We start from the raw sequence: 26,241 nt of genomic DNA, 5'->3' as shown, positions 1-26,241 counted from the left end.
TTTGAGAGAGAGAATGTGCACATGCGTGAGTGTGTGTGCACACACAAGCAGGGAAGGGATAGAGAGAAAAGGAGAGAATTCCAAGCAGGTTCTGTCAGCACAGAGTCCGATGTGGGGCTTGATCCCATGAAATGTTGAGATCATGACCTGAGCTGAAACCAAGAGCGGGACACTTAACTGAGCCACCCACGCGCCCCGAAGCTTCTTTACAAATAAAAATGGTCTTTCTGTAACTTTTCAAAGTCATGTCTGAATTAGCAAGGTTGGAATTAAGGCAATGAAAAGCTCTCTCGAAATTCCTGTTTTTGTTACCTTCGCCATTGTCAACTCCAGACATATTAATGGAAGACCCGTTATTGCTACTTCCGCTGGCAGAGTTCACCTGCTGCTCAAGGCGCTCCAGCTGAAAGACCAGAGAGTTCTTCTCCGTGCTGAGACTCTCCAGCATGGTCTGCTTCTGGATGAGAGTCTCTGTTAGCTGATGGAGCCGGTTTTCTAACTCGGACTGACTGCTGTTGCTTAAAGTTTTATTAGTAAGCTGAAAGGCAAAGTGTTCACAAATTACATAAAACTAAAGTTATACAACATCGAATCCACATTCCCACAGGTAAAGTGTGGCATTAATCAACATCTCAAACCTCTGTGATCCTACTTTCACTGCTACAGAAGAGATTTTCAAACTGTATTAATGGGCCACAAAATCAACTTGGTGGGTCATAATCCACATTTTATGGGACAGAGTATACAGCACATAGTATGTGAGAGGACTGTTTTGTGAAACTTCTGTTTCAGTTTTGTCCTTCCAAGTACATGTGAACACTGGGAAACAACGTGTTCTTTGCTTCTTGCTGTGGCCTCGTGGTCAGAAATATTCGAAAGCACTGATCCATGATCCATGACAGTTTGAACTTCTCCACCTGGATTCAAAACCCCCATAACTCAGCAGTTGTGGTACAGCGCAAAGACCACAGCCTGAGGTTTTCACCTCTGCTCTGCAATCCCGTGGCCAGTCCGACTTCGGACGACTCACTACACTGCTCTGTAGGTGGTATGTAGGGGTACGATCACTGATCACCGTTCTAATGGTGTAGTCACAGGTGTATCCCACTGAGGTTTTCGTTTGCATTCCCTTGATGACTGATGGTTTTGAGCACAACTTATGTGCTTATGTGGCCGCTCATTTAAGGGTGGTTGTTTTGGGGCAAGATATTAAGATGCTGATTTCTTTTTAAAGTGTATATTAACTGACTTCCTTTTATGAGACAAAGGTTTTCCTCTGCTCCACTTAGATGAAAAATCTTTAAGAGATGTCCTCCTACAGTTAATTCTTAATTAAAATAGCCCAATTATCTTAGGCTTAGTAGGCACTCAATAAACATTTAATAAATATAGGAATCTCTATCTAAGGATTAAACCAATTGGTGGTTTCTGCTCCTCTCTTTTCTTTGACTTTCTGCTAGCAAAGTCACGTTACCATTTAGGCACTTCACAAAGGCAGGTGAGGGAAGAATAGAACACTGAAATCAGTTAGCTGTTTCCAACTTTTTTTTTTAATTTTTAAAAATTATTTTCATGTTTATTTATTTTGAGAAAGAGAGAGAGCAAAGCAGGGGAGGGGCAGAGAGAGGGGGAGACACAGAATCTGAAGCAGGCTCTGCACTGTCAGCGTGGAGCCTGATGCAGGCTCGATCTCACGAACCTTGAGTTCATGACCTGAGCCGAAATCGAGTCAGATGCTTAACTGACTGAGCCATCCAGGCACTCCTATTTTCAACTCATAAAAATTAAAATATTCTAAAATATCTTAAGTTACAGACTACTATGAAGTCTGAGAACTTAAAAGCCAAAATTATTTGACTTTTTATGTTCAAACTAAGTCATTAACCAGCTAAATCTTTATATAAATTCTTTAAATGTTCAATGGGTTCATTGCTTATTAAGTCAATAAATATAAGGGAGAAAAGGATAATGTAGTTACAGGATAAGTGAATGCATGATTCTGTCACAGTTAATGATAAATATGGGTAAATCTGGGTGGTGGGCACATGTTATTTCCCATGTTTTACATTTTCAGGGTTGAACATAAGTCTTGGTGGCTTTATGAAAAAAATATCAATTGTTAATAAGAAGATTTATCATTGGATTTTTCTCAGGAAAGAAACCATAATTATGAAACTGGCAACTGGCACAACCATCACTGAAGTTAGAAGAGATGAAATTTGAGGTAAATCACATGTCCTTGGATGGCTTTGGCTATAAGACACTTGTAGGAGAAGCCACAGAACACAGCAAATGCAGCCTCAAATGGCATTAGAGGAATTTCTGTATCAGACTGAAAGTAACACCTCACTACTGCAACAGCAGAACTCAGGTGAAAATATGGGAAAAGAAGGTCATTCTGTAGCCTCTACAAAAAAATTAGCTTTGCAATGGTATCTCTTCCCAAGTTGTGAGCACCCATTCATACCTGATTCCTAAGTTTTTGAATTTCTTCTTCCCGATCCTTAATCCTGCTTTGCAATGTGTTCTTTGTTCGATACAGATCTTCTTCTATGTAGTGGAATTCCTACAAAGTGAGACATGAATAAACAGAAGCTCTATCAGTATCCCCCATTTCATCCCCAGTACCTAAAACAGTGCCTGACACACAGGAGGCCCTCAGCCAACATGCGCTGTGTCTATCCTGAATGAACAAATGAACAGACTTGGACGGGTCTGATGAACGGTACTCCACCGTGCTGTATCAATTCGTACATGATGAATAACCAAGCACGATTCTGTAAGTGATCGTGTGTCTTCATTCTTCTTGGGTAGATGTGTAGGAAGAGATCTGCTTGATCACGTAAGTGTTGTCTAACTTAGAGGAACAAAACCTGCCAAATTATCTTGTGAATTGTTTTCAAAACACCTGCACCAGTCTGGATTCCCACGCAATATGACAGAGTTCTAGTTCTTCCACATCCTTCCCAACATTTGGTACCATTAGTTTTGGTAAGTGTAGCTATTCTATGGGTACGTACTGGTATCTCAGTGTGGTTTCTATTTGCATTTCTCTACTGATTAATGATGCTGAGCAGCTCTTCGTGGACTTATTTGGACCAGGCAATATCGTGCACCTGTTTTGCTCTATCATCGCTAAAAGGGAAAAAAAGAAATACCTCCAGGGGCACCTGGGTGGCTCGGTCGGCTAAGCATCCAACTTGGGCCCAGGTCATGATCTCACAGCTTGTGGGTTCAAGCCTCACGTCGGGCTCTGGGCTGACAGCTCACAGCCTAGAGCCTGCTTCCGATTCTGTGTCTCCCCCTCTCTCTGCCCCTCCCCTGCTCACACTCTGTCTCTCTCAAAAATAAATAAATTTAAGAAAAAAAAATTAAAAGAAAGAAATACCTCCAGATTCATTAACAACTGCATGAATGTGCTGGTTTGTATGATGCATATGATGAGTTGGTGTCAGTTGCAATTTAAGACAAAGCACATGCCAGGGAAGACAGAGTAATGAACTAAAAACCTTCTAAAGCATTATGCTTAACTGTGCAGACGAAATAAAGGGAGCTGTATGAAGAAGTAAACGTGAGACAGGATCAAGCTGCTAGACTACGTTAAAACATTTAGTTCAGCCTGCTCATTTTACTGATTAAAAAAAACTGAGATAAGTGAGAATAAAGAAAATGAGGCAGTAATTAGGGTAGGAGAATCTCAATTTACAAGAAGGTCTGATTTCTTTTAAACTCTTAGGCTAGCAAAAATTTAAGGCTGAAATTACTTAAATTAATAAGGAGCACCATAGGACTATTTAATCCCAAGATCAAGCACTTACATCCAGAACATCTCATGACTAAATAAACAGCCTAGAGCTACATTCAGCTGCACTTGCCTCTACTTAATTATATCATTTTAAAGACAGGCACTGGCAGTGGATGCGGTAAAACCATCTGCCATAATAAAATGAAAATTATCTAACCATCAAGGCCATCAAATTTTTGCCTTTCACTATATAATAATAGCCCCTTGAATAAATTAAAATGCAATTTCTGAAAGGGTGGCCAATTTGATAACTAAATTATCTAAGACGGACTATGATGTATCTGCAGGCTGCTACTTGAATTTTTTTCCTTCCTTACTACTCGGGAAACAGCTCCAAGTGGTACGTTCATAATAAAAACAAATATTGCTCTGAGACTAGAACAAGTTTCAGAAATGATAAATCCTAATAAAAAAGATCTAAGAATATAAATGCACAAGGCTGGAAATGTTATAAGCGATGCACTGACAATTCTAAGAATAGTTTTCTGTAAAGTAAACACAGACTTTATTGTAAGAATAAAATAAGATAATGTGTACTATGTGCTTACAACAATGTCATTATTCAGCAAATTACAGATGTTATTAACATTAGATACAGCATCTTGTTCTGAAAATGTGGCTGTAAGCATGTTTAACTGTTTTAATAATGAAACTATTACGTAAGTCTATTAAATTAAAATAATTTGGCTTGGGGAGCAAACGACTGCCGAGTAAACAAAGAAATACAATTATAAACATGACTTATAAGAACACTGTATAAATATTTCTTCTCAAACAGAAAGAACAGCTTAATATGGCAATAATGTATTTTGCATTTCTAGTAAATAATATTACTGTTGTTCCTAGAAAGTACAAATGTAATAAAACGTGAGAATCAACTGATGTTTTTTAAGCTTTCTGTACATACACACGGTGACGAGGAGACATACCGAAATACAGACGAGGTAGTAGAAAGAACTCTGGGATGGGAATTCTGGGTTCTATTCTGTTCTCTAGTTAGCTGTGTGCTAAGAGGCAAGTCCCATGACCGTGTTGTGGTTCTATTTTTCATCTGTCAAATAAACAGTGAAGGGGTGGGTAGTGACAAGGCAGGAGGGACCTAGAAGGTCGCATTTACCATCACCACTCCAAACCCATCCTACAAGAATGTCAGTGAGGTCCTTTCCTAGACGAGTAGCCTCACGGGACCGCCAGCAAAGCGCCTTCCTTGGTAATCTCCCATCTAAAATCTTTACCTGCTTCTGTCGCTCCAATTCTGCCTCCAGCTCTTGTTTAGATGCTTTTTGTCCAGCTATTTGGTCCTGCAGATCTCGTAACTGTTCTCTTGCTGATTCTGCTTCACTAACCTGCTGAGCCTCCATATCCTAAAACGATGAGCCTTATATGTGAAAGCAATAATTAACCGTTCGTTTCAACATTTATTGAGTTATCACTGTGCACCATGCCCTGGGCTCAGCGGGCACTAGAGGGATACAGATGAGAGGACATGGTCTCAGCCCAAAAGGAGTAGATAAACGGACACTTCACTGTATAATGTGGCAAATGGTGAGAGACACGAAGAGGTTACCATAGCTGCCGCAGCACATGAACCATGTGATTTAATGAGCATGCGTAAACAGTGGCTCCCTGGGAGACCTACAGCTCTAATCAAAAGCTAACAATTTCAAAAGGAACAGAAACATAACATCAAAAAGGACTTTGCTGCACTGGTCCCGTGGGAATGCAGGTTATAGTTAGTTTTTGCATGTGTGCTAAGTACTCAACAGAAACCTAGAAATAACTGTTCTCTCTTACCCTCAGGTTAGTCTATTATTTCATTTTTTTTTTAGCTTTATTACCGTTATCTGTTTTTATATCTTTCTATATTTCTCACTCCTTCACTTAGCATCATTATTCTCACTTCTTCAAACTCAAAAACCACCTTCTAGATTTCCTATCAAATTTGCTGGTGGCAAAGAACAGAACTCTAGGTTTCTCTATTTCCCCTGTATGGGTTAAGCATGCGTCCATTCACACAGGCCCACAAGAGATGAAAATCAGCATCTCAATCTGCTTTTGGTCTTTTGGTACACTCTGTCTTGAACTCCTCTCCACAACTCCGCACTTCACATACTGTTTGGGAGAACGGGCAGATTAATGATACTTCCAGATAATAACAGATATTCCCAGATAACACAACTTTGTGGATTTAGAGGAAAACAGCAATAAGTACAATTATTTTTCCCTACCCCTGAGTTTTCGGGGTGAGTAGTAGGTAAATTAATCTTGCCATCAATTTGACTTAATCAAATGAATTCTTGAGCCGCAGGTGGGATGGGCAGTGGTTAAGAACGTGTTCTGGAATCGGACAGACTAAGGTTCTAACCCCAACTCTGCTACTTTACTAGTCACAGGGAAGCTCCTCTCCTTCTCTATGACTAGATTTCTTCAACCTATAGAGACAGAACGCACCATACCTCCCTTCCAGGTTTATGGTAAGGAACAAATGGAAGGATGTACGCTCAGAGCTCAGCGCGATGCTTGGCACAGAAGTGCTGAGTGAAGGATAGCTATTGTAGGCCAGTAACAATTCTCTCATTCTGATGGATATACTTTAATCCTTACTATAGATTTCATCAACTTCTTGAGAATAGTCAACGTCATCAGTGATGCTGGGGTAAGGATGAGATATTAAATACAACAAGTCCTATTTTTCATAATCTCATCCAAAATACATGTATAAATAAGACAAGATGTGAAGAGGATTAGCATCTACTCCATTTCTAAATTCATGGGACTGAATTTTTGGAATTCAAAATTACACGAAAAAAAAGTCCTACTTTACAGACTATGAGGACAACAGTCTTTATCAGCTCTTCTACTCGGCCAATATGAAAAAATCCAGAAGTAACATCAGCTAACAGTTGCTGAGGGCCTAATCCATGTCGGGAACAATGCTAGGCCCTTTTACACACATCCCTTATCCTCAAGAGCAGCTCTGTTTGCCTTCAGTTTACAGACGAGAAAACTCAGGCTCGGCGAGACCAAGTGTTTGGCACGGGTAACACATCTGCTAAGTCTAATATCCAAGCCCGCACGCCAGACAAGAAACCCTACCCTTGTGACTTCCACACTTTCCTTTGTAGGTCATGCACATCTCACAAACCAATCACTTGCTGAGTTCGCGCACGGATGAGTATTCTTTGCAAAATGTTTTTTTTTTCTTTTTTCTTTTAAAGAAGGCTTGTTAGCCAGCACTTTATGTTCTCTCGTTCTCAGAGACTCCGCCTAGGATATTTACATCAAAGACTCCATGTTGAATCTAAATGAAAGGCCCCATTTACTTGTGGACTAAAAATAGCAATTCACATAAGCCATAAATTATTAAGATTATGCCTGTAACTCTAACGAAGAGACCATCCTGTGTCCATTCCAGTATCAGAAAACATCCCAGTTTTATTGACAAACCCAAATCTCATGTGTGTTTTAACCACTAGATTGTAAATTCCATAAATACGAAGGTTCTGTGTGGTTCCTTGCTGTTACTCTGAGCCTACAGGATGCCCAGCACACGGGGGACGCAGGGTGAGAATTTGTTTAACGAACGAATCTAGTTACCTATGTTTGTTATTCCCAGAACTTCACAGTCAGTGGACAAGAAACCTATCGCTTTAGATTCACTTCTACATGGCGACTGCTGGTCCCACACAAGTTCCACTCTCTGTCTCCCTCTGTCTTCCCCCAAACCACAGACGCCCCCTCTTCTCACCTGCCGACAGCTGGGGTGGGTGGTTGTCTGTGCAGCCGACCCGCAGTGAATCTTACCTGTAGTTCGGACCTCAGCTGATGGATGTGGCCCATCAGCTTCTGTATCTCCTCCTTTTGCAGCTCCTTTTCATGGCGAAGTTCTTCCAGCTCCACGCTGTGCACAGTACTGCTATCGAGGCCTTCAAAGCCAGAGCCTTCCTTCAAGCTGTTAATCAATTTTTCTTTAGACTATTACAAAAAAAAGGAACCTCTTTAAGCAAAACTGAGATCAGCTTGTATACTGAACACCATCAATCTTGCACTACCTAAGCCACTGTGGAAACAGCCCAATTACATTCTCCGCCAAAGAAAGTCCACATTGGGATGAAAATGCACTAGAGCCTTGCCGCAGACCATCCTTGGGTTTTGGTCCCCAGGCCCATGTTATTGTTGAGAACTTGTTATTAACAAGATTCTTCTCATATGTTCTTCTCCTCCTTCCTCATGCTTTTTTCCTCCATCACATGCTACTCAACAAATATTTACGGAACGCTTACAGAGGGTTTGGCACTGTGCTAAGTGTCTGTGTCACGAAGATGTCCCCATTGGGATGGTACCCTCAGCCTTATAAACCAGAAGAGACGTTACAAGTATCCAGTAAAAGGCAATAAGCAAGTTGAGAGAGGCATCTGCCAAGACTACCCGCAGAGTTCCAAGAAGGAAAAACCACTTCTGGGGAAGAGAAGGCTCTCCCGGAAAGGAGCAGTTATGCTGATCCTGAAAAATGGCTAGGATTTGGACAGGTATAGAGAAGACAGGGCAAAGCATAAAAATGCAACAGCATCAGGGTGAACAAGGGTATACAAGAAACAGCATCAGGGTATTGAGAGATGTGCTGAGGTACTATGTTAGGCCCAATCTGTGGGGGCTTCAGATGCCAGGCTAAAATGTTTGACTTTTATTTGGCGGGCCAAAACAAATGATCAAAAAGTAGACCGGGAAGTGAGATGACCAGAGCTGTATTTTAGGAGGGTTAATCTCGCAGGGGTATAAAGTAGGCATTCACAGACTACGGCTGACGAGCCAGATCTGGCCTGTGGCCTATCGGTGGACCGCCCATAAGCTAAGGAGGGTTTCTACACGGTTATAGGATCATAAAAAAAATAAAGAGTATGTGGTGGTGACCACAGAGAGCCTGCGAAGCCTGCAATATGTACTATCTGGCCCTTTACAGAAAAGGTTTACCAACCCCTGGTAGAAAAGAGGAGTTGGAAAAAGCGATTTAATGTGGGAAGACTAGTTTAAAAAGTGCTATTGTTCTAGGCCAGCAGTAATGACCATCAGCTCTTTCACCTTCGATAGAAATATTTGAAAGGCACTCTCCTCCATCAAAAATAGTCTTTTCTTTTTATGTGGTAGAACTCTGGGCGACTTCTTCAAACTTCTCTGTATTTTTTCTAATTTTCTATAATAAACATAATTCTCCGTCTCTCTCTGGGCTAAGGCCCAGACCTCTGTGCTGAGCTCCAGGCCTGTATTTCTGATCGCCTTCCTAAAACTTTCACCCCAATGTCACATCAGTTTTGCAAACTCGTCATCGCCTGTCCTACCCTCCAGTGCTAGCCTACCGGCTTCCCTGTTTCTCTGCCACACGGCAGGGGAGTATCTCTTGTGCACTCAAACCAGAAAACCGGAGTCCTCCTTCCTTGCACTTCTATTCCACCCCCCCTCCAGTTAAATCTCTCCATCTCGCACACCCCACCTCCTCCAAGTCTGTCCCGTCTGCCACCCTCACTACCACAAATTAGACCAGTCCTCACTATTCCTCACCATCCATTCTGATACCCTCCTCTTTACCGTCTCCATCTCGCCATCCCGTCCTCACCCCTCAACATCCGTGGCAATTCACTGAGCACCTCCTAAGAGCCGGGTCCCGTGCCAACTCTCCCCTCGCATCCTCATCACGGCCAGTCCTTCCGCTCCTTCTCTTTCTCGCCTCTTCATCCCTAACCGTCATGGTCAAGGGAACTAGCTGCCGTCCACCACATATGCCATGCCATGCTCCCTCAGGCCCCCTTTGCAAGGGCACAGGCTGTCCTATCAGAAATCTCCTCCCCACAAGTCTTCCTACTCCTCCTCCAATTCCTCTTTATACGGCATCTCCAGTTGCCCCTGACTCCCCCCGGCAGATTTTAAGGGCTTAATGCATCGATAACTTCATCCCACCAATTACCTCAGGCTTTTTTTTTTTTTTTTTTTTTTTTTTTTTTACTAACTTAACTGCTCTTTTCAGAAAGAAGACATACCCTCAGCACCTACCATAATGCCTCGTGAATAGTTAAGTACTCAATAAGGACCCTTTTAAATGAATTAGAGTGACACAGCAAAAATAATTGGAATGGTTTGGAGGAGACAGACATGCTGTCTCATGAAAGAGGAATCAAAAAGGTGCTCATACCCAACAGGAGGCAGGAGCTAAAGGAAAAAGGTGGAGTCAAAATGTCATTGTGGTTCACGCTCTATTGCCTGGGAAGAAGGCATGATATTTACCGAAATAAGAGAATGAATAAGAGAATGAATAAGCTGGTTTGGGGGATGGGACACCCCATGTAGAGAAACACGGCAGGCACTTAGAAACAGGTCAGGAAGTTAGGCTTGGAGACAAGCTGAAGTCACATCAAGGTGGCAGACACAGGCAGAGTGGATATATACATGATAACGCGAAGAAAGGAGTTAGAGAGGGCTTAGGATGGAATTTGGGAGGACTCTCCTCTTTGGAGACTGGGAAGAGGGCCCAACACAGACAGAAAGAGCAGTGAGAGAGGATAGAGAGAGAGAAGGCAGTGCGAGTGGCACCAGAAGGCAGGAGTTTCAAGAAGGGAGGGGGGCTGACAGTGTCCAATACTCCACCAAAATCAAAGTGGGTGGAAACTAAGAAAGGAAGAAAGTACATATTCAGGTCATTAAAGGCCTCTGGGAAGACAATTTCAGAAATGTAGCAGGGACAGAAATTACACGAAGGAGTTAAAGTTACCAGGTCTAAAATAGAGACAGCATATTTACAAAAATTCTGGTAAGTCTGACATTGAGAGAAAGGACAAGGAAATGGATCGAAGTGGTCAAAAAGCCAAAAGTATGGTTTTTTTCCTTAGGCAGGAGTTCGAAGACCTTGTCTGTTCTTCCGCTAAGCGACCATGTGCTCTTGAGTATGCTGAGCCAGAAGAAGGCAGCAGAGAGGGGAAAAACAGGGAGAGGACAGACTCAGGAGGAGGAGCTTAAATGAGGTGGAGTGGGAACCAACGCACAGGCTGAAAATGCCTCCTGACGAAAGCAGACGTTTCCCTCCGATAGGAGGCAAAGGAAGGAGAAGCTGAAGACTACATTCGCTGGAGACTGACACAGTGTTTTTCAGCGGAGTGGAAGGGAAGGTCGGCTGAGACACCAGGCGGGGGAAGCTGCCTGAAAAACCTGACGGAGGATCAGCAAGGAAGAAGGAAGTGACTGCTTAACACCGATCATCGACCATCGATATAGCCGTGGTTAAGATGACAGGTGGCGGGCCTGGCCTGGGCAGTGGCAGAATGAATTTTAAGCAAAAAGAAAGAAAGGTGGTTGGAACAAGGGACACTTTAGCCTTTTACAAAACCTCTGAGTAAGGCACCTGACGTGAGCCAACCCAGCCAAACACGAACAAATCCTCTCACAGATCAACGTGGAGTCAAAGAGTGTCTCCCAACTGGCGAATCCCAACATCCGCAGTGTACATCTCAAGCTTACTTGGAGTATTCTAGTAGCTTTTTGCTTGTAGTCGATGAGTTCCTGCTTAGAGGACTCCAAGTTGGACTTAAACACTTTGACTTGTTGCTGCAGCTCGTCAACTCTCTTCTTCTCGTCCGAGTATTTTCGTTCGGCCAGGGTCACCGCTTCTGCCAAATTCTGCCGTTCCGCTTCCATGTCATTAAGGCGTGCGGCAAACTCGTTCTGTGACAAATTTTTGTATCTGCTTACATCATTTCCTTTGAGATATATCTTACAACCACCTAATCAGATATCTTAGGGGATTTTTTTTTAGCTCAGTCCAACAACCTAACAGGGAGGTTTAAAAACAAAACAAAACATACCACCTCATTTGTTAAGAGCTAAAGAATAGAGAATTTAAGGTTGCTGGCTCCCAAACATGGCAATGCATCAGAATCAATTAGGGAGTTTTAAAAAAAATGCAGCCACCGAAGGCTTTCCCCAGGCTTACTGAATTGGAACTTCTAAGACTAGGCTTGGAAATCTGTTTTGTTTTTAATGTTTTTATTTATTTTTGAGACAGAGAGAGACAGAGCATGAGCAGGGGAGGGGCAGAGAGAGAGAGAGGGAGACAGAATCTGAAGCAGGCTCCAGGCTCCGGGCTGTCAGCACAGAGCCTGACGTGGGGCTGGAACCCACAAACCTTGAGATCATGACCTGAGTTGAAGTTGGACACTTAATCAACTGAGCCACCTAAGCGCCCCTAAGCATCTGACTCTTGATCTCAGCTCAGGTCTTGAAGTGAGCCCTGCGCTGGGCTCCACACTGGGCATGAAGCCTACTTAAAAAAATTTTTTTAGGGGCGCCTGGGTGGCTCGGTCGGTTAAGCGTCCCAACTGCAGCTCAGGTCATGATCTCGCGGCTCATGAGTTTGAGTCCCATGTCAGGCTCTGTGCTGACAGCTCAGAGCCTGGAGCCTGCTTTGGATTCAGCATCACCCTCTCTCTCTGCCCCTCTTCTGCTTGCACTCTCTCTCTTTCAAAATAAATAAACATTAAATTTAAAAAAAAATTTTTAAGAAAGGGTTTTTTTAAAGAGTAGAAGTATGTATTAGGTACATCTCTCTAGAAATAAATGAAATCAGATAAAATGGAATCAGAAAAAGCTTAAATAAAAACATAAACAAGATGACCCACATCAGCAACATTTTTCTGTTTTATTCAAAAGCTTCTCAGCACCATCTAGTTGTAAGAAAGAAGCCCCAAATCAGCTTTTAATCAAATAATGGTAATGTTGGTTGCACAACAAAATTAAGTGAAAATGTCTGTCTCTAATGAACATTAACTATTTTAATTGTATTTCCTTTTTTAAGGGGTGCTGAGGGGCTGCTCCCCTTTTATTATGTGACAGAGCTTTCTGTCAAGAGAGCGTAACACCCCTCCCCTCTGGGACCCTTGTCCGACCTGTGCGTCGTCCCTTCAAGTACCCTCTCAGAAGAAGAGCCCCCACGTCCCCCTGCCGATACCTTGTCAATCATAAAGGATACTGAACTTCATTTTAAATGTATTTCAATACGTAGGATTAAATTTAGCGAGGATCAAGCTAAATTTCCAAATACTTGGATTTTGTCACAGAAAGAGAATTTTCTGAAACGCACTGCAGAGTTTTATTTGGGAGAAAATGTGTTAGGAAAGTCATGCCTCCTCTCGAACCTGCATCTGTTTACAGCTCTCCTGCTCTCTCTTCCGGGCGGCGTCCGCTTCATGCAGTCTCTCCTGAAGGGTTTGCAGAGCTTGGTTCTGCAGGCTACTACCTTCGCTGTGATCCTGCATTATTCTAAAAGACAAGATATCACTCGAAGAGGCTCGTTTCCACAGTGTACAAGTGGTCAGGCAGAATAATTTTTAGAGCATTGGCTTATAAGCACAAAAAAGATGGCTTGACTAAAATATTCTTAAAGAAATCTTTCTGCCTTTTAATGGAACGTAACCTATATTTTTAGGCATCCAAATATAAGCACACAGCACATATCATCATATGTCAAAAGATTAATGACCCGACGTTCTTCAAATATTTTTAAATGCAGACTCTGCTAACAATGCATCTCAAGATTCAACTAGTAAATCGACTTTTAATCACACACATTTCACATTAAAAAAAACATAAATTTCCCCTCTGTAAATTTCAAAAGCTAAGTTTCCACAAAGTGGGATATACTACAGTGTTTATCATTACTTGTATTGGAAAGAAACTTCCCAGCCCCCTTGTTCATGACTTCTAGAGTGAGCTACCTCGATTTTTCGCTCTGTAAGGCTTCCAGGGCTTCTGTGCGGGAGCTCAGTAGCTGGTCGGCTTCCTGCAGCCTCACTTTCAGCACACCCAGCTGCGAGTCCTTTGCGGCCACTGCTTCAGTCAGATCGTCGACCTGGGCTCGAAGTTCTCGAGTTATTCGATCACTCTTTGAGTGGTCAACATTCCACTTTTCAACCCTTGCTCTTGCTTTGTTTAATTCTAAAAAAGACAGAGAGAAATGTCTCTATCCAAGCAGACACGCCTTTCTCACAGCACACACAGATTCTCCTCTGCGCCTTTAGGACTGACTGCCAAAATTGGGGGCTTAGACGTATCTTCAGACTATCTGCTCCAAATGGGATACCCACTTCTCAAGGCCAACACTCACATCTACATTACAGTTAAGAGGCTGGAACAGGGCATGATAATAGCTGCTCTTCTACAAAAAAAAAATTTTTTGAGACATAGCATAAAGTATTTGGGAGCCAAAACCAGTATAGAGCAGAATTCACAACACTAAAATGGTCGGTGGATTCGTAGAGTTCTGCTAGAGACAGGACGAATGCAAATCCAAACCAAGGGCATACGCTCCAGTAAGACCAAACAAAGTCAAAACCTGAAGATAAACACAGGAAAGAATCTGTTTCTCTCAATCATCGTAGCAAAAAGATGCTATTTTTTTAAATGTTTTATTTTTTGAGAGAGTGCAAGTGGGGGAGGGGCAGAGAGAGAGGGAGACAGAGGATCCGAAGTGAGTTCTGTGCCGACTAGAGAGCGCCTGATGCAGGGCTCGAACCCACAAACCATGAGATCATGACCTGAGCCAAAGTCAGACGCTCAACCAACTGAGCCACCTGGGCACCCCAAAAAGATGCTTTTTTTTTAAAAAATTTTTTTGGTCCTTATTTATTTCTGAGAGAGAGAGAAAGAGAGAGACAGAGTGCGAGTGGGGGAGATGCAGAGAGATGGAGACACAGACTCCAAAGCAGGTTCCAGGCTCTGAGCTGTCAGCACAGTGCCCAACACGGGGCTTGAACTCACAGACGATGAGATCATGACCCAAGCTGAAGTCGGATGCCTAACCGACTGAGCCACCCAGGTGCCCTCTATTTTTTAAATCTAGAAAGAACAGTGCAGTAAAGATTTCCACATCCTTACATATGATCTGTAACAACAGTCTGCCGGCAAAACAAAATTAACATCAAAGCAAACTCTACATGGTCTCAGGAAAGGCTCTATTTCTATGTCCACATTAGTCTGGTAAAGTGAAGTTTTTTCTAAAGTCAGCCCAACAAGTCTTAAACTTCCTTCCTCTTGTACTCTTCTGGGCCTCCATCCACATCTTGGCCAAACTTTCCCACTGTCCCTACACTCCTTTCTAATCACTGCCAGGATCCAGGGCAGAGACTTGTCTTATTTTCCCTTGGCCACACTTACATTAACATTAACATATTCCCCACCACTACCTCACTTGTGGGATTTTTTTTTTTTTACTTTTAAATTATCTACTTCTGAGGAATCCAAGGGTTTTCTACTCTAGGGCCACTTCACTGCACATTTCGAGACAGCACTTTTCAAACTGAATTCCATGTTTGCTTTACAGCCCCAGGAGCAGTGCAATACCGTGACCTCGCCCACTGGTGCCCACTACTTTGTTTAATCACACCTTTGGTTCATGAGCAGCTCCCCCTGAATGCTCAGAATAAATCGATCCAATGAATCAGATGATTACTGATGTTCCATTCTCAGTCCCTAAATTTCATGATTCCTAAAGAATGACCAAACAAGCCAATGTTCTGGTTCAGGTCGGTGGGAGGATGACTGGTCTCACTTCTAAATCTGGGCCCTGTTTCTATGAAAATGCTATTTTATAAGTCTCATCTGAAATATTTCTAAGTTTTGATGTAATCAAATCTTCGTTTATTTTTGAAATGTTAAATTCCTAACCCTGCACAATTGAAATAAGGCTCTACCTTCTTGAGTTTCCTTGGATCTTTGAAGTAATGAGGCCATTTCTTGATTTAAAGACTGAACCTCATTCCTCAACAGTTGGTTCTCCAACCGAAGATTAGACAGTTCATGTGATTTGCCGTCAGGAGTAGGTGCTGGATTGTGGTCAGTGCAGGCAGCACTTGATGATACATTTTCCTTTGAAGAATCCTCTTGAACTTCATGGCCAGAATCTGAATTATTAGAGGTTTCTGTAAAAAAAAAAAAAAAAAAAAGAATACACTTTTGTTACACCAGAACAGGCACTGCATACACATGAGTAGCTTACTTTGGTAGAATGCCTTTTAGCTCAAGTCAACTGCTACAGCTAAAATGACAGCTTAAATTTAAATAAAATACAGGGTAAATTTTCAATAGACTTCCTTCTGATGAAATTTCATTGTCCTACTTGGAGGCTACAGACCTCTAAGGATCTCAAAGTCTGGATATACTGAATGAATGGTGATGCAGAACAGACACAAGAATACAGTTCTGGGAAGGAGAAAACCAGAGAGAATTTAAGTGGTTGGACTTAGGTAAAAAGGGTTTCAGTCTCCCTTTGGGCTTTAAAGTATTTTCTTAAAAAAAGAGACAAGTCCCAACAGTGAAAATACGGGAAAGGCACAAAAGAACAGCTGTGGGTTTCAAGGCAAGGAGAGTAATAATATGTCCGAGCAATTTGTTACATACCAAACTTGAGTCTAAAAGGTCTTACTCAAGGAGCTAGAGATTCACAAATTCAGATTCATCCTGCTTTTGTTACAAAATGTGATGCAGATGCATTTTTAACTTGCTCTAAAAAAACGACGTACAGTTATATAGCTAAATGATAAAATGGACGAAAATAGTAACAGTACAGGCAAAAGAGCTGACACTTCAGAAAGGAAGATAAACTACTGACCCATAATCGTATAAAAAAGTTCTCAACATCATCAGTGATCAAGGAAAAATGCAGATTGAAACCACGAGAACCAGTGCACACCCACTAAAATGGCTACAATTAAGAGGACGATGCCAAATGCTGACAAAGACACGGAGCAGCCAGAGCTCTCCTAGATTTTACTGGTGGGAGCACAAAATGGTATAACCACTGTGGGAAAAGGTTTCAGTTTCTTATGAAATTAAATATGCAGCTACCATTTCGCCTAGTAATTCCCTTCCCAGGTTTCCACTTCCTAGAGACATGACAACATTTTCCCGCAAACAGACAAGAACAAAAATGGTCATAACAGCTTTATTTACAATAACCCAAAACTGGAAACAATCCATTGTCCATAAAAGAGACTAAAGTGTGGTATACTCAGAACAAATTACTGATATATCCATGGATCTTACTAATGTGGTGAGGAAAAAGATAAGAGAGTGGACATACTATATGATTCCATTTATATGGAAGTTATAGGAGAAAAACTAAGGTGAAAAAAATCAGAACAGTGGTAGTTGGGGAAATGGGGTAGAAAGATGAACTGGAAAGAGACATGAGGCAAAGGGACAAAGGAAATGTTATTTATCATAATAAAAGTGTGGGTTACATAGGCATAGCCATTTATCTGTATAGCTAAGATTTGTGCATTTCAATATACACAAAAAAATTATGAGAAATCGAAATCTGAACAATGACTAGGTATTAGGTGATACTGAGGAATTATTACAATTTTAAGGTGATTATGGTGTGGATGTTTGTTTTTAAAGCTTGCATTTCTCTAGGGTCATCAAATGAAATATTTCTAGAAGAAATGATAGGAGATCTGTGATTTGTTTCAAAATAATTCTGTGGCAGGTAGAGGAAGGGATGGAAAACGGGAGGGTATAAAAGAAATAAGAACAGCTGTAAACTGTTTAGATAATGTAGTCAGATAATAGGTATTATTGGAGGGAGTCATCAAAATCTACTTTGATATATCTGAAATTTCCAAAATCAAAATTAAAAAAAAAAAATTTTTTTAATGTTTATTTATTTTTGAGACAGAGAGAGACAGAGCATGAGCAGGGAAGGGGCAGAAAGAGAGGGAGACACAGAATGTGAAGCAGGCTCCAGGTTTTGAGCTGTCAGCACAGAGCCCGACGCGGGGCTCGAACTCACCAACTGTGAGATCATGACCTGAGCCAAAGTCAGACGCTTAACCGACTGAGCCACCCAGGCGCCCCAAAATCAAAATTTTTTTAAAGAAAGAAAGTATATATCCAAAATTGTGGGATATATATAAAGTAGTATTTAAAAAAGACATTTATAGGGGCACCTGGGTGGTTCAGTTGGTTGAGCATCCGATTCTTGATTTCGGCTCAGGTCATGAACCCAGGGTTGTAGGATTAAGCCCTTCATTAGGCTCTGAGCGGACAGCACAGAGCCTGCTTGGGATTTTCTCTCTCCCCATTTCTCTGCCCCGTCCCTGCTTGCTCTCTCTCAAAATAAATAAATAAATACACATTTTAAAAAAATAAATAAAAAGACATTTTTTGTATTTAACATATACATCAAAAATGAAAGGAAGAAAATGAGTTAAAGGCTATAAAAACAGAATAAAACCTGGGGCGCCTGGGTGGCTCAGTTGGTTAAGCGTCTGACTTCAGCTCAGGTCATGATCTCACGGTTCATGGGTATGAGCCGTGCCATTGGGTTCTGTGCTGACAGCTCAGAGCCTGGAGCCTGCTTCGGATTCTGTCTCCCTCTCTTTGCTCCTCCCCTACTTACACTCAGTCTCTCTCTCTCTCTCTCAAAATAAACACACACACACACACACACACACACACACACACACACACAATTTTAAAACAGAATAAACCCCAAAGCAAAAATTAACAATAAAGACCAGTAATTAACAAAATAGAAATCTGCTAGAGATAATTAAAATGGTCTTTTGAGGGACATATCACAAACATTATGCCAATGAATTTTTAAACGTATTATGATGTTGAAACCTATCAAATTGTATACTTAAGTATGTGTAGTTAATTATACGTCAGTTATACTTCATTAACACTGTTTAAAAAAATAGGCATTTATCACAGTGCCAGATACTGATATTCTTCTAGTAGTATCTGTGATCAAGCTTTGGTTTCTGCAGGGTTAGTATGAATGATTAGGTTGGTGTCCAATTGGGTTAAGGTTTCAGCTATGACCCTTTTACTATTTTCCTAAAATTAAGTAAAATAAATACAATCCCCCAAAGTACATATGAAATAGACAAACTCTTAGGAAAAAAAATGTAACTCACCAAAAACAGAGGAAATGGAAAACCAATAGAATCAATAGTTAAAACTCCAGACCTGATGGTTTTACCAGTGAGTTCCAGCAAAATTCAGGGAATAAATAATCTCGGTTTTACATCAAATAATTAAGACAACAGAAAAAGAGGGAACACTTTCAAATTCATTTTATAAGGCTAACTGTAACATTAAAACCTAACAGTATTACAGGTCACTCTCACTTACGAAATAAATGCAAAAATCCTAACTGGAATATTAGCAAACTCAAAGTCAAGTCTGGTTTTAGGTTTTAAAAAAGTCAATTGATTTGTATCCCATATTAATATTAAGGAACAAAAAGCATATTAAAAAATCATATGATATACATACAGGAAAAAACACTGTAAAAATTCAACATAAAAACTCAAATTAGAGGGATGGCTGGGTGATTCAGTAGGTTAACCGGTTTCACCAGCTGTGGGTTTGACCCCTATGTTGTGCTAACAGCTCAGAGCCTGCTTGGGATTCTCACTCTCTCCCTCTCTCTGTCCCCCTCCCCGCTTGCTCTCGCTCTCAAAATAAGTAAACTTAAGAAAACACAACTCAAACTAGATACACATAGATACAGTATTCACCTGATAAAAAGTACCTATAAAAAAACTAACATAGACATTGTATTTGGTTAAACTGTCAAACCATGGTTAAGACAAAGAACAAGATACTGGTTCTCAGCCCAAGCCAATGCAGTGAGGCAAGAAAAAGATTCTTTTTAAAGATTAAAGGGTTAAGAAGGAACCAAAGTCTCACTATCTACAGATACTGTGTTGTTGAAAATCTGAATGTACAGAAAAATAAAAGATTAAGAGCTATGTAGGCTGCTGTGTGTCAAAAGCCAATACATCAGGAACAGAAAGTAAAACTTTAAAAAGGATGCCATCTACAAGTTTCAAAAAATATAAACTACCAGGAATAAATCTGACAAAAAATATGCAAGACTTTCATGAAGAAAATGATAAAATCTTAAAGAAAGACACTTAAAAACTAAGTTGAAATTGTACCATGTTATTATGGGTGAGAAACCTCAGTTTTGTAAAGATGCTGATTCTCACCCAAACGGAAGCAATAGACTCCCAATAAAAAGGCCGTAAGAATTTTTGTGAAACTTGGAAAGCAAATTCTAAAATGAATATGGATGTACAAAAAAGTCCAAGAATAGCCAAAACATTCTTGAAAGACCAGATGGGAGAAATTGCTCTAGGAGATATCAAAACACTATAAAACTACATGAATTAAGACAGCGTGGTATTGGCACAAAATGCCAGGGGTGATATTGCAGATTGACAGGGAAAGGAAATATTTTCAATGACTAATGCTGAGATAACAGTATGGGGGGAAAAAATGGAACTAGATAGGCATCTACCTTACACCGTTTATCTAAAAAACCCCCAAATTTTAAATAAACATAAAAATATGAAAGAAAAAACTATAAAACCTTTAGAATACAGGAAAATATCCTTATGGCCTTAGGACAGGAAAAAATTTTCTAAGACACAAAAAAACATACCACAAAGAAAAGAACGCTAAATTCATGTACATTAAGAACTCTACTGAGATACCACAGAGAGAAGTGGGGGAAAACCAAGGTAAAACAGAAGGAGGTGTAGAAAGAATCACCATCTGGAATATATAAAGGATATCTGTGAATCAATAAGGAAAAAGACAAATGATCCATTGGAAAAAATTGATCAAAAGACTTGAATAGCACTTCCCAGAAGACGAAACCTGCATAAATATCTGAAAAGATGCTCAACCTCATTAGTAAGGAGAAAAATAACAACACACCTGATTAACAAAACACAGTCACTGAAAATATCCAATGTTGGTGAAAATGCAGAGCGGAAGCAATAGTAACCATAGTTGTTCAAGTATAAATTGGTACACCTCTTGAGAAAACAATTCTGGTATACTACCGTACCTGGAACCCTGTCACACCCTACAACCCAGCAATTCCATTTATAGACGTTTCTAGGCATCCTAGGGCACTGCTTCTCAACCTAGGGTGATTTTGCTCCCAAGGGACATTTGGCTATATAGATATAGATATAGATAGATAGATAGATAGATAGACAGACAGACAGGCAGACATAGAGAGGGGGGCGGGGAAGAGAGAGACATTTTTGGTTATCACAATTGGGGATGCTACTGGCATCGAATGGATTAAGAGGCCAGGGATGGTGCCTCCTACAACAAAGATTTATTCCACCCAACAGTCCCAAGATTGAGACCCTGCCCTAGAGAAACAAAACTTCATCTTTATAACTCCCACGTATTAACTGATTCTAACTCATTTCCCTGTCAACAGGTTTCCTTTGACTCCTTTACAATCAAATGTAAGCGGTTTTCCTTAAAAGTAGAAAAATATCAACTTTCTTTGAAAGACCTCTATTAGCATCCCATTGCTATGGCACTTACAATTTATCTGGCCCTAGTAATCTCCTGGAGAACAACAACAAAAATATCATATGCCCTACCTCCAGCCCCGGAAAGTCCGATTCAAGAAGTCTGGGGAGGCACACAATAATTCACTTTTATTAATCACACAAGTGCTTCTAACGCATGTTGTCCAGGGACCACTCTTTAAGAGAGAATGATGTATACGAATAATGGGTTTAAACATGTAAACGGAGGCATACAAGGGCCTTCACAAACAGCTCCCAACCTTCTTTGCTACCTTCGTTTTCTTTTGCTGTCTCCTACACACTGTGCCCACAACTACTCTACCAAACGTGTACAGAATCTCTGCATAGAATGCTGTCTCCAACCCCTCTTCTTTTTCACCTGGAAACTTCTACTCATTCTTTGAGACTCAACTCAAACCACAGACCCCCTGTGAATCCTTACCTGAATACCTTACTTTCTCCTTAATGGCTCCACAATACTCTAACCGTATTTCAATTTCTGTATTTACTATACTATATACTAATATACTATAGTTTTGTTGTCGTTGTTGTTGTTGAGAAAGGGGGGGAGGAGCAGAGGAAGAAGGGGACGGAGGATCCAAGTGGGCCCTGCACTGAGAGCAGTGAGCCTGATGCAGGGGCTCAAACTCACGAACTGTAAGATCATGACCTGAGCTGAAGACAGACCCTCAACCGACTGAGCCACCCAGGTGCCCCATAAATTATGTTTACATGTCTCTCTCGCCCTCTCGACCCTGTTAAAAAGAAATTTAGGAGTGTGTGTACATAGTCAACTGTTACTGCATGATCCTGTCTTGAAAGCCCCAAACACTTGCCTCTTTACCACTTTATCTTGACAGATTTTATTCACCAACAGCCAGGACTACGGGAGAAGCTTTAATATTTAAGAAAATAACAAGCTTCCAATAATCACCAACTTTATAAAGAATCTCTGCAAGAACCTACCATGTGTTTGCTATTTTAAAATGGTTAGTAGGTACCTGAATCAGCCATATTACCACGTTAACCTCATTTTTGCAGGTGAGAAGATCTATATATACAGGTAATTTCACAGCAATGAAAACCAGAATTCTAAACTGTTACTTCACGACCAGGTCAATGCCTTCAACCCTTCAACTCGGATCGAAGTTCAGTCTCTCAGCTTCATTTCTGAGGGATGCAAGGGGTAAACACACACACGCGCACACACACACACACACACACACACACACACACACACAGAAAAAGCCCTCACAATCCAGAATAAATGTGAAGGACATCCTCCTATTTTATCATCCCAAAAAGAAATGAATTGAGATAGTTCCAAGTCCAAAATTATGTTTTCTTTCAGATTTCAAAATTGTCTTTTTTTTTTTTTTGGTAGTTTAAAATATCTTAGAGAATCATCCTGGGCAGAATTTCTTAGATGCTAGGCTGGGTAAAGGTATCCAACAGACAACATTCAAAGGTCCCTATTATAACTGTACACTGACTAATGGCTTCCGTGTCGTCTATCACGTTCATTCCACATTTTAGAAGCTGCCTTTACACCAGTGGGGAAAGGTAACATAACAGAGGATGAGAAACACTACCAGAACATTTCAGGTTATGACACGTCCCATTTGCTTAACTCTAAAAGAAACCAGAGGGCTGATTAACTACCATCGCCTTGGCTCCTAGAAGGATTTTCCTCAACGGTTTTGACGGTGGTCACGCTGGTGTTCACAGAACCGACACTTGCTGTCCGAGAACTCTGAAGGACAGGTGTCTTGCTCCTTTCTTTTTTCATTTCCACCCTCCCGGTAGGCTCCTTCTGTGAACTATTAAGAAAGTCAAACAGCAGCTCATCATCAGGTTCTGACTTTTTTCTTCGAACAAACTGGGATGAAGGCCTAGGAACAGATGTGTTTTCAACAGAATGAGAGGTCTCCACTGATGTCCTAGATCCTACTTTCACATTTGCTGTGCCAGCTAAGAGAGTGGCTTTCTGATTTCTAATGTTATCAGCTGCTGAGGAAATATAAGCAGCTTTAGATCCAGTCTGATAAGTCAAATCTGTATTTTGCTGAAGTTCAGAATAGTCAGCATTTTTGTTATATGTGATATTGCCAGTGTTCTCTTTTCTACTGAGAGCTGTTGCAGCCCCTTGATCAACTCGATTTAAAAGATCTTCTGCCTTCCCAGCAAGATCAGCAAACCAGGACATGATGGTAGCAGAATAATCCTATTGGTGAACCTGTAAAAAGGACATAAAGTGGTCAGTATGGCATAACAGCAGAGCACAGCAGTGAAGACCAGGCTCCGCAGTCAGGCAGTCCTGGACTGAAAGCCTAGCGCTGCCCCTTACTAGCTATGTAACCTTGAGCAAACGACTTCACTGAAACTGAGAATCTTTACCTGGAAAATGAGGAAAATAAGTGTATTCACATTATAGGACGGCTTTAAGATGAAGTAATCTATAAAAACAACTCTGCAAAAGGCCTAACACGCAGTAGACACTCATTTTAGTAGTTGCTATTACCATAATAATTACAGCTATCTCTACTGTTATAACTCCTATTTCAACAATAGGCAAATGTTACTGTAGCAAACGTAAGTAGCAAATAATCAATATAGTAAAATTCCAGCTCAACCAAATAAAAAGAATTCCCTGAAGTTTGTTTTAAGGTGCTAAAACTTGAAGAAACTTCTGATACTAAATCTCCATGTTTAAATGCAGCAGTATTATGGATAATTTAGATGTGCACATATATAATCTGTCTAAAGTACACTTACAATAATATACATTCTCAGTACCTACTATGTGCACACTGGCTGAGTTCAGAATAAAAAAAAATGACTGCACAGCCATTTATTTGATAAATAGATCTGAGTACTTTTTGGTGTGCCAGAATGAATCGGAATGATGAAGTAATTAGTCCTTACAGATACAGAAGTGTACTAAAAAAGTCAACAACCATTTCTTGAATGTGCACATTGTTGTGCCTGGCACGCTCTTTCGTCATTAACTCTTTCTTGTTCTTAAACTTCACCTGAATGTCATGAGCTCCAAAACACAGTTCTCTTTCTCTCCATCTAGCTTAGGTTCTATCATTCTCTGTTCGCATGCTAGGCTTTACTCTCACAACCTTCCATGTTTTATGATTTTTTTTTTCTGTCTCTTCCTATTGGAAAGAGGAGGAGGGAAGTGGCTGGATGAAGGCCAGGTCTGTTTTGCTTACCACTGAATTCTCAGCACACAGCAGGCATCCGTAAATACTGCTGAATGTAGTTTGTATGTCAAATGCCATACAATCATTACCTTTATCACACATAATTTTCACAACCACATTACGTAGTAAGTAGCAGTATTCTTTTTTCACAAACGGGGAAAAGATTTAGAAAGATCCCAGAGTTTCGATGGCAGCTTAGCAACTCCAATCTAAGTCAGCCAAACCCAGTTTTTTTTTTAACCGCTGCCTTTCCCATCTAGCCTCTCAGTAACTGAATAACCTCAAGAAGAAACTCACCCTCTAAACCTGTTCCTTACAAAATGGGACTATTATATACCTGTATATTTCACAGTTTATGTGACCTCAAATGAAAATGGAGGTGCAGTGCTCTGTAACATGTAAAACTCTTTACAGATGTCAAGCATTATTCTCAAGCAAACATTGGTGGCGACTGGGCGGCAAATGATCCTTACTAATTAAAGGAGTCAAAGCATACTTATTAACCCCCTATATCTCGCCTCCTATTTTTAAAGTTAATGGGGCTTTAAAACAAAACCCCATGCCTTAATGTTGATTATCCAATTAAATACAAACAGCGGTCCTGGGCACTTGCCCCACTGACAACTCCAGCGGACTTCAGAGGTGCAGTGCCCCCAAGTAATTAATTTCTCAGGCATTGTCCCAGGAAATGGCCCACAGGGACGGAGATGAAGAGAGGGTGACAGTGCGTGGGCTGGGGATGGGTCCGCAGACAGCAGTGGCAGGGTCTGCTTCGAAGGCCAGGTGTCAACACAGAGGAAGGGAGGCTGGGGGTCAGTCGGTCGGTCCCAGGGACTTTGTCGTCAACAGATCTCAGGTAGGCGAGTACAGACCCCCGCTTCGCTCCCCACCTGCCAGGCTGAACCTCTGGAGGGGGAGGAGCTGCCAAACCCGGCTGGGGGCGGGGGGCGGGGAGGGAGGAGAGGGCAGGGTACTCAACAATGCCGGCTGAGGCCCCAGGGGGCTCTCCTGCCCTCTCCCTCAGCCCCCCAAAAGCGCAGAGACCAGAGTCTCCGCTTAGGGGACGCCAACCCCGCACCTACGGCCGTTAACGCCCTAGGCGGACCCGTCCGGCCCACTGGGCTCAGCTGCCGCCTCACCTGAGGACTCCGGAGCGGCTGCACCGCGGCCTCGTCGCCCGCCAGGGCCGCCCCCCACCTCGGCAGCCGGCGGCTAGAGGGCCAGGCAGACGAAACCTGGTCCCGGCCCGGCCGCGGCCCCGCTACTCTTCCGGGAGACGTGGAAGGGCGGCGAGGACCCCAAAACAGAGTGGCTTCCGAGCTGCCTGAGCGGCCCGGGACCGACAACAGCCACCTGGAGGCGACTCAGGCGGTGGCGCCGGCGGCTGCGGGGGCCTCGCTCTTGGCCACGCCCTTCTTCCGCCTGGTGCGTGTGACGTAGCTCTCCTCCCTTGGAGGACGACGGTCTGCACGCGGCCGGCATAACATTGTAGGCCACGCCCCCCAGGGGGGCGGGACCCTGGGCGGCACCGCGGGGTGACTGAGGCGGTACCCCGCCTAGAAGGAATTTGAGGCCTGAGTTGGGCGGGGCGTGAGACCTAGGTGGACCCCCAGCCTTCACCTTTCCCTCTTCGCCTGCCAGTTTTTAGGGTAAGGATGCTGAGGACCCAGGGCAGGAGATGGGAATACAGAAAACAAGATCCCTGAGTTCCTGGAGATTCCTTTCTAGTGGCAGAGACGGATTTTAAATAAACCAATGACTGAACAAGACGATTTTAAGAACGCTATCAAAGTTGTACAGACAAAAAGGGAGAAGTGACTGGAGGTGGAGGAAA

General features: G+C 41.9%; 1 protein-coding gene across 1 annotated transcript in view; it reads right to left on the bottom strand.

Annotated features, from left to right (window-relative positions):
- The window catches only part of GOLGA5 (golgin A5), a 32,754-nt gene extending 6,953 nt beyond the window's left edge, over nt 1-25,801 (bottom strand). Inside the window, exons 1-10 of the mRNA XM_042944137.1 lie at nt 25,547-25,801; nt 22,858-23,431; nt 15,535-15,762; nt 13,561-13,780; nt 12,982-13,105; nt 11,309-11,512; nt 7,610-7,780; nt 5,041-5,169; nt 2,468-2,566; nt 313-538 (exon numbers count right to left, since the gene is read on the bottom strand). Of these exons, the coding sequence (XP_042800071.1) occupies nt 313-538; nt 2,468-2,566; nt 5,041-5,169; nt 7,610-7,780; nt 11,309-11,512; nt 12,982-13,105; nt 13,561-13,780; nt 15,535-15,762; nt 22,858-23,401 (1,945 nt within the window). The 5' untranslated portion in view covers nt 23,402-23,431; nt 25,547-25,801. The remainder of the gene's footprint in view (nt 1-312; nt 539-2,467; nt 2,567-5,040; nt 5,170-7,609; nt 7,781-11,308; nt 11,513-12,981; nt 13,106-13,560; nt 13,781-15,534; nt 15,763-22,857; nt 23,432-25,546) is intronic.
- Between the last annotated feature and the right edge of the window lie 440 nt (nt 25,802-26,241).

Source organism: Panthera leo, chromosome B3 (genome assembly GCF_018350215.1).
Source record: "Panthera leo isolate Ple1 chromosome B3, P.leo_Ple1_pat1.1, whole genome shotgun sequence".
Taxonomy (NCBI): domain Eukaryota; kingdom Metazoa; phylum Chordata; class Mammalia; order Carnivora; family Felidae; genus Panthera; species Panthera leo.
This window is presented reverse-complemented; position numbering and strand designations above follow the sequence as displayed.